This window comes from Pistacia vera, unplaced genomic scaffold, assembly GCF_008641045.1.
Source record: "Pistacia vera cultivar Batoury unplaced genomic scaffold, PisVer_v2 Contig11, whole genome shotgun sequence".
NCBI lineage: Eukaryota > Viridiplantae > Streptophyta > Magnoliopsida > Sapindales > Anacardiaceae > Pistacia > Pistacia vera.
This window is the reverse complement of record NW_022195137.1, coordinates 221138-230392: the sequence shown is the minus strand read 5'-3', so window position 1 is coordinate 230392 and position 9255 is coordinate 221138. Positions and strand designations below refer to the sequence as shown.

Below are 9255 nucleotides of genomic sequence, written 5' to 3'. Positions count from 1 at the left end.
GTAACGGCTAAAAGCCTTGAGGATCTTCCCAAACTTACTCCAAGAGAAAACTAACAAATAAAAATCTCCTAGAAATATAAACAACTATAAATAAAGCACTTACTACAAAATCATAATGGTGAACCTTAAAATAAAACCAATCTTTTTTGTAATCTTTAGCTGCTTTATCCAGGATACTTATTCTGGTTAGGATAAAATAATATTCTTAATTGTTCCAAATGTGTCATTTCAATGAAATACATTACAAGCTCAATCTATAAGTGGTGTCGTACGTAGGTGTCAACAAAGTCCATGTTCATGGATCAAGAATTCAAAATTAATTATCATCAAAACTCTCTCAACCGTCACCAAATCTTTAATCAAGTAAATCCAACAAACAACCAAAAACCATTTTTTTTTTTTTTTTTTTTTGTTCAAATCTTGATCTAGTCATCCAACCTAATCAAACAGATGTGTATAAATGATGAGTTAAACAAACTACTTATACATGTTCCCAACATCACAAATACAAATTATTTATCACAAAACAGTAAGATATATATATATATATAGAGAGAGAGAGAGAGAGAGAGAGAGAGAGAGAGAGAGAGAGAGAGAGAAGTTTTGTCAGTTAATTATTAACTTTCATTTTATTTAAAACTGAAGTCATTCCAAAAGATATTATTCAAATCTTTTGGTACATCAGAAGTCCAATAAGCCTTCATGGACTAGTTAATCACAGACAACTTTATTATGAAAATATAATAGAATCATTAATTAAGAACAAGGCGGCATGTAAGTAGGACGTGGCAGCATCGACGTGTTCGGAGTAGTACCGTTCTTTACAATAAGAACCGTATCCATTCCCCAGGTTGCGTGCCTTTCAATATGACAATGCATAAACCACACTCCTGTTCAAAATTTGAACTCATATAAGCTGGAGATCATGAATTATTGTCATGCAGATTAATTATGTTGAAGAGATGTTAATTACCAGGATTATCCGCAACAAATCGAATTGCAGCCCATCCATTTTTAGGAAGGTTAATGGTGTTAAGTTCTGGAGGGTCTACCAAATTATAATTGGTTGGATCAGTCACACTGTTGAAATTCCCGGAACCTGTCCCAACGAGATAGAAGCTGAAGCCGTGTAAATGCATTGGATGGCTTGATGCAGCTCCGAGATTAGTCCCTTGGTACACAATTTCAACTGCTTGACCATAATCAATCATCCTCGCCTTTGTCCCTTGGGCTGTGTACCTTGATACGTTCGACACATCTCCGGTGAAGTTGAAAAAAACCGGTGGCTCAGTTGGGAAATCCGGGTCAAAAACATAATTCAAACTCCTAAAAGACAAAGGTTTAAGAAAATATCACAGATTTTATTATGATTGTTAAGTTGTCATCCTACCTAAAATTTTAATATTATATTAGTCCAATAGACCTCTCACGTGCAATTTGGTTTTTGTAATGTGCAGATTTGAACTTTAGACTTGTAATTCTAATATCATGTTAAATTGTCTTTTCCATCTAAAAACTTAAGCTAGTATGTGATTAAGGCTCAATGATAAGGTAATTATATAATAGAATAGCCAAAAAATAAAAAATCTCGTACCCGTAGTATGCTTGCAGTATATCAATTTGAGGAGTATCGAAACTAACATTATTTAAGCTTGCAGCTGTCCTATCACCATCAGCGGTATCACACGAACTGTTGGAACATCTTAATGCGTTTAAAGAAACCGCTATATAGATTCGCGTGTTAATTCTTTCCGGAACACTGATGGGATACTCTTCATTTGCCAAGCTCTTTACGCTGTTAGTGAATTTTTGTGCGGCATCGATGTCATTGTAAGCAGGAAGAGTTGGGAAGAAAGGAGACGAAGGAGCGGTATAATTGCCTTCGTATTGAACAATTGCGGTCGCGGTGGAGTTGGGAAATGTGAGAACGCTATCATGGTAAGGAGAAGCAGCCATGTAAAAGTGGCTAAGAGTTTGGTTAGTTGTGAACAAAACGTCCATCGTTTGTCCAGGAGTTATCATTATATAAGTGGTGTTTATTGGTTTTATGTATGCTGCATCTTGCGCAACAACAGTGAGGCTGTGGTTTGCGATTCCGAAAAATTGTTCTTCATTCATCACGGCATTCACAATGCGTAGAAGATAAGTTTTGTTATATTCAACTGATAGGCGATATGTTGTCTCTGCAATGTGATATATAAAATTGAGGAAGAAAAATGAATTATATATCAATGGAAAATTTTGAATAAAATATTAATAATATTAATTAACTTGTATCGTAATGTATGTGTACATATATAAACACTTTTGTACTTCTGTAGATAAATTAAGATTACAATGTTTTTTTAATTTCACATTATTTGTTTTAATTATTTATTGAGTTTAATATATGTATTACTTTTGCCTTCTTCTTTTTCTTTTTTCTTTGATTTGTGTGTTATATTGGTTTTTATACATAGTCTTGTATCAGAGATTTAGAGTCGTAATTTCAAATTTTCAATACCAAGTTTATGTAAAAGAAAATAATATGTAAGTAGAATATAGTAACAATTAATGTCTTACCAAGTTTATAGATTATAAAATCTTAACAATTCGGACACTAAAGTTACAGTTAAAAGGCCGAATTGGTATATTAGACAGAATGAAAGTTTCTTTTGACTTTTTATACACTGTGAAAGCAGAAGAAAGAAGATAGTAATAATAACTGAAGAATTTAGACATATAAAATACTAAAGTTTTAGCTTCAAAAATGTCTCAAATATAGCATTAAAAAATGAGTTTGGCATAATAATGAATTAATAATTCTAATTTCACATTTTAAGTTTTATAGATTTATAATCTTTATACCGTTGGAGCAATCATATAAGTCCCCTGGTTCGCCATTGATCGTGTAACCATCTGCCTGAGTAGGATTGGTTCCAGTTGCGATTGAATTAGTTATCATCGCCATCACGTCTCCCTTGAACCATGATGCTGCAGCCAATACAAGATTAATATTGGAATTGAAAAATCATTAACAAAATTTTTTAGTTGACAAATATATATCAAATTGTTTCTTCCATCAGTTTCGTTCCAAGCAGTTATTTATACTTTATATTATTAGGACAAATAGTCATTAGAATAATTTAGACGTAAAATTTCGAATACCAAGTACGATTGTCTGTTCTTTATAAGGCGTAAGAAATGGATAAGTAGTTCCAGCAGCTGGTAAAATAACAATGGCACCATGGACTGTGGCACGAGTCCAGTCACTATGAGCATGCCACCAAAGAGTTCCTTCTTCCGTTGACAATATCACCTCATAAGTGAAGCTGGTTCCTGCTGCAATTGGACACTGTGTAATGTTCTCGGGACCATCTGACCATGGATTCCTTGGTTGCTTCACTCCATGCCTAGAAAAATAGAAGGAAAATTCTTTAGCTAATTTTTCAGATATAATTGATGCATCATCTCTCATTTTTGTAATTAAAGGGAGATGGAGAGAAATTAAGTTATAACCAGTGAATGGTGACACCATATGTCCCTTGATTAATGACTTTAATGAACATCGTATCGCCTTTACGAGCCTGAATTGTTGGCCCTGGAAAACTTCCATTTACAGTCAACATGCTTTTTGTGCTACACATCTTCGTAAAATTCGCTTCTTGTAGCTAAAAAAAATGCACAGAAATACCCCATTAAAACATAAAAACAATAAAAACCAGAATTAAAAAAAAATGAAAAAAAAAATATATCAATCAACTGTAAATGCTAAAATCAGTTGTACTTACTACAAAATCATAATAGTGGATATCGGCAGCTAAGCAAAGAAGCAGCCCATCTAGACATAAGAACCCTAAAAGCCCTGAAATGAAACCCTTATTCTTTATACCCATTTTGGTGTGTCTTTTGTGTTCTCAGGTCGCCTTAATTCTTTCTTCTCTGATTTTTAGCTTCGTCTCCTGGGTATTTATACTAAGAGTAAAAAAGCTTTTGGAGGGGAAAAGAAATTAAAATCATTTTATTGGAGGCCTAGAAATGAAAATGTAACGAGGATAGAATTTGAGGCGGGTCTGACTCCTTACCCAATAAAATCTTGTTGAAAGAGAGGATTATCCTCTCTTATAAATCAGTAGGCTTGAACATGCAAGCCGGTTTAGTCGGTTTGAGACTCCAACACTTCTCCTCACGGTCAAGTCTATATATTAGGTCATGTCTTGGAGATAGTTGTCGGTTTTAACTTCTCACATGTTGGTCAAGCATTCAACTCAACTAAGCTTAGCTTTGATACCATAATAGAATTTGAGGTGAGTTTGACTCCTCACCCAATAAGGTTTTGTTGAATAGGAGGATTACCCCTCTTATAAACTAGTAGACTTGAGCGTGCCTAATTAGTGTGAAACTCCAATAGTAAAAAAAAAAAAAAATTGTAAGATCGATTTTAGATAATTAACAAAGATAATTAATTCACAAGATCAACTCTTACACAAGTCGTTTGATTTCCGTCAAGGTATTACCAGTGCCATTCCTAATTACTATCTATTTATTAATTTATGTAAGATGTCATTTTTTAAAGCTGTAGGTTATCTTTATTTGTCTAATTATTTTATATATTTGAGTCTTATTTATTTTTTATTTTTTTCTTACCAAAGATATTCTCTTTTATAAACTAATAATCACATTTTTTTAATTGCTCATATAGTCATATGAAACATTTTTTTAATTGCTCATATGAAACTTTCACATTATTATAATGTATAACATGTACCTTTTTTTTTTTTTTTTTTTTTNAAAAAAAAAAAAAAAAAAAAAATCCTGTTTCATCATAAGTAAGATAATGTTAAAAGAGTAATAGTATTAATACAACATTATGTGGCAAAGTATGATTGGTTGATTTTAAATGTAAATTAAACTTTCATCCAATCATTTTTTGTCACATAATGTTGTATGATTATGTAGTATTATTTATATTGGAAATTCCTACTACCTCTTGTTTGATAGAGTTTACTTTTCCATGGATAAAATTAAGATGTTGCTTAAGGAAAATTCTTAAGCTATTTTGGATATTTTATTCATTAGCTCTGATTAATGTTAAAGAAGAGAGAAATTAAGTTATCACCAGTGAATGGTGACGCCATATGTTCCTTGATTGATGACATTAACGAACATAGTATCGCCTTTTGGAGGCTGAATTGTTGGCCCTGGAAAACTTCCATTTACAGTCAACCTACTTTTTGTGCTTTTATTCATTTTAAAGAAGAGAGAAATTAAGTTATTCATTTTAAATGAATTGTTATATTATTTCAATTTTTAAATCTTAATTAAGTGACATAACATTGATCAATATTTGACATTTGATTGATCAGTTCTTTGATCATTTAAGAGTAGAGTCAAATCATTTGAGGTACAAAATTGATAAATAAATCTAAAATACGTAATATTAATTAGTAAATATGTACATTTGAAAGATTTGTTAAAAATGAATAGGCATCGCACGTGGTTGAGGTTATGAAGTCTTCAAGGAACCAAATTATTTTGTACTTTGAATTCCTCTTGTGCCATGAGTAACATGATTTGTGCAATTGAAGACATTGTCTGGACTAATTAAAAACATGGTGGAATCTACATTGTCAATTATCTATAATTAGATTGGTTGAATTTTATGAGTATACACCGAACTCGATTACGGTTTGTTACGGTCTGAGATTTTATGGTGATATATCTGTCCAAATGATGACATTATTAATATTATTGACCTTAATACTTCAATTTAAGTTTGGAAATTCATGTAAATTACCGCAATTTGAGGCGACATTATTCTACTTTATCTCACATAGAATCTTAAATTTATCGCTGCAAAGATAAGAATATCCTCAATTTTTGTATTGTAACATGTTGATGCAAGAAATACACCAAGAGTGATCCGATTGATCTTGGTGGAATCGGAACCGATGTGCGCGTGATTAAACATAATCAGGAATGTAATATGAATGCAAGAACAGTAATGTAAAGAACACGAAATGTTTATAAAGTGGTTCGGCAAGTTTGAATCTTGAGCCTACGTCCACTGCTTTTCTTATTTGCTTAAAGAGCTTACAAGAAGTTAGTATTATGCCTAGAACAATTTCCTAACCCCTCTTTCATCATTGGAAGGGGTTTATATATAAGTTTTTTACAAAGGAAATAGCGAAATTAAAGAAATTACAATCAAGATTAAGGTGCAACTCCGATATTCTTGTGATTGAGTGCTAGGATTGCGCTATCATTGCTGTTGATCTGATCTCTTCCAAATTATCCGGGATTTGAGCTTATCTATGATTTGCTCAAACAACTGTCTGGATTGGTCGCGACTCGCTTATGTTGGGTTGAACTATATCTCGACGAGCTTATATATGCTGGGTCGAACAAGTGTTGAGCCGACCTGATTTTGGGTCGGACTACAACCTTGCGGAACTCTAACTACTCTGAGCTTAATGGAAAAATCACACACAACATCTGCCCCTTAGTGTTCGGTGCTTGTTTTGAACTTCAAAGACTAATTGCTCGATGTGATATTGAGCTCGAACTCCACAAGTTGTATGTTGAATGCAAATTTGGCTGAGCTTCATGAGTCGGACTTAATTTCAGTTGACGTGAACAAGACTTAGCCTTTTTCCTACTGTGACATTCATGATAAACCTGGAATTTGAAACTAGGGGCATGCGAGTAATTTTCACGTGGTCATGTCGCATTAAAGGTAGTCGGCTTTTGCAGTTACTTTTCTTCGCACATGGGTGACTACAACTGTCTAGACGTGAAGTCGAGGCGACGTGCGAAGATGATTATGATTGTAGAATTCTGATAGATAATCGCCCCTTGTGGATGATCGACACATGGCCACATCGAACGGTCAAGATTGCTAGATGAATAGAGGGCTGAGATTCATCAAAGATTGACGGTCGAGGTCGAATCCCGCCTCTTCATCTCCCATGCTTACCAGTATAAAAGCGGGCATCCTTCATCAAAATTATACATTTGCAATTCCCTAAAGTTTATTTGCTTCTTATTCCGCCGTTGCTCTCTCACATTTATGATGAGGAACTCCCACCGCATTTTGCACTTCGGTAAGGCTCTTGTCTTCTTCCCTATGTATTTCAAGCTTTCTTTGTTGTTGAGGGTGGCCATTGCTATGGCAACATTAGCTTTTTAGAGTTTTTTGAGTACACCCCACCGGTTTCGGTTTTAGAAGGGTTTAAGGAGGTGGCTGATAATCCGAGAATTATATTGTTTTAATTAGGCTTTTTGGCCGGATTTTAGATACTTCTTAGTTCATTTATGCCTGAATTGCTACTTAATTCTATACATTTTGTGTTGTAGGCCAAAATGGACATTTTGAGCAAATAAGAAGTGAATTGGAGTTTCTGGACCCAAAAGTAAGCGGATCTCAAAATTTGGGAGAGTTCGGAAGCAGATTGAAGCATTATGAAGCTTGTTCCGATGGAAGAGCATCGAAGATCAAAGATTCAAGCAAAGAAGCGAGCGGAGGGCAATTCTGTAATTTTAGAATTCTTCATGAAGTTCGCCGCGGCGAAAGAAGTTAAGCACGAGAGTCATTTTTACCTTTGCCGTAGCGAAGTCTGCAAATTTTAGTTTCTCCAAAACACACAGTTTTATTTTAGGAAAGTTTTAGGTCTTTTCGAGCGAGCTATATAAGAAAAACTTTGCCATTTTGAGGGGGGTCGTCTAGTTTCGTCTGGTTTTCATTGAGTTTTGATAGATTTGACATTTTTGGTAAGAAAGTGAGAGGATTTGAGATTCAACCTCGTGGATTCTTCAACTAGGGGAGATTTCTTTTCTTTTCTCTTTATTTCAATATGTTGAATGCTACATTTACTGTTATTCTTGATGTTTGTGTTGATTTAGTTATGAACTAACCCATTTTGGGTTAGAGTTTTGATGTAACTTAGATTTCTATGGGTTAATCAGTTGATTATTGTTATTTTGATATTCTATTGCGCAGATTGTGTGGTTATTCCGTTTTTATTGATTTTAGGTGATGAATATGATGAGATTGAGAGATGAATCATATTAAGCTTCTTGGGTAATCACCATTGTAGTATTGAATGCTAGAGATATATTTGAGAATCAATGAAATCAATCTAGGATTCCATTAGCTTAATGAACTTGGATCTATTATTCTTCAAATTGTTGGGTGCGGAAGTTTAATAGGGAAAAGTAGGAATTCATAGCCTGAGAAGGTATGTTTGACAACTTAGAGAATTCAATTTATGATCTGTGCATGTGAGTGTGAAAATAGCATAATCCGTAGAATTCATCCATAGAGTCCGAATGAAGTCAAAACCCTAACCTTTTGTTAAATTGATATTACTCTTGCCTTTAAATCTTGCCTTCATTAATTAGTTTTTAATACTTAGTAAGTTTTGTTTTAGTTTTAGTTTTAATCTCTCCCATTAATCCAAACAAATTCGGTTCCTCCAACTTGAAAAAAAACTTAGGAAAATTAGTGCTTAATAATCAATCCTCGTGGGAACGATACTCACTCATCACTCTATTACTTTGTGCGACTAGTGCACTTGCTATCATTGCATGTTGTAGTAACAACGCATCAAGTTTTTGACGCCGTTGCTGGGGATTGAGTTTTGTGTTAACATTGAGTTTTCTTGTGTTAGCTAGATTGGAGTTTAATTTTTGTTTTAATTGTTGTTTGTTTAATTTTTGTTGTTCTTTCTGGTTGGTTTGTGATCTCACTTTTTCTATTTTTCTGTGTAGTTTATGCGAAGAGCAAGACGTCAACCAGTAGTTCTTGTTGATCATGAGATTGAAAGAACCACTAGAAGACTTAACAGAGAAAGAAGAGAAAGAAAGGCTACAGTTGAACCAGAGGTCATAGTTGTTAAAATGGCAGAAAATAGAACACTAAGGGAGTTTTCAGTTCCCTTAGTTGGTGGCAGTGGGTCGAGCATTACTAGACCAGCAGTACAAGCCAACAACTTTGAAATAAGGTTGGCAATCATCCAGATGATCTAGCAGTCGGTACAGTTTAAAGGAGATTTGAAGGAAGATCCAAATCTACACATTGCCATTTTTTTGGAGATTTGTGATACTTTCAAGTCAAACGAAGTGTTAGATGATGCCATTAGATTGAGACTGTTCCCGTTTTCATTGAGGGATAAGGCAAAGGGATAGTTAATGGTACTACCATCAGGAATAATCACAACATGGAATGATTTAGCACAGAAGTTCCTGACCAAATTCTTTCCTCCAGCAAAATCGGCA

At 34.0% G+C, this 9255-nt stretch overlaps 1 protein-coding gene across 1 annotated transcript; it reads right to left on the bottom strand.

The window, feature by feature from the left end:
• Positions 1-612: 612 nt before the first annotated feature.
• On the bottom strand, positions 613-3909 carry LOC116139121 (laccase-14-like). Its single transcript, XM_031424795.1, has 7 exons — positions 3771-3909; positions 3499-3650; positions 3148-3392; positions 2848-2973; positions 1595-2183; positions 974-1326; positions 613-890 (listed from the first exon to the last, which is right to left on the bottom strand). Exons 1-7 carry the CDS (start codon positions 3873-3875, stop codon positions 757-759), a joined length of 1704 nt encoding a protein of 567 aa, XP_031280655.1. The 5' UTR covers positions 3876-3909; the 3' UTR covers positions 613-756.
• Between the last annotated feature and the right edge of the window lie 5346 nt (positions 3910-9255).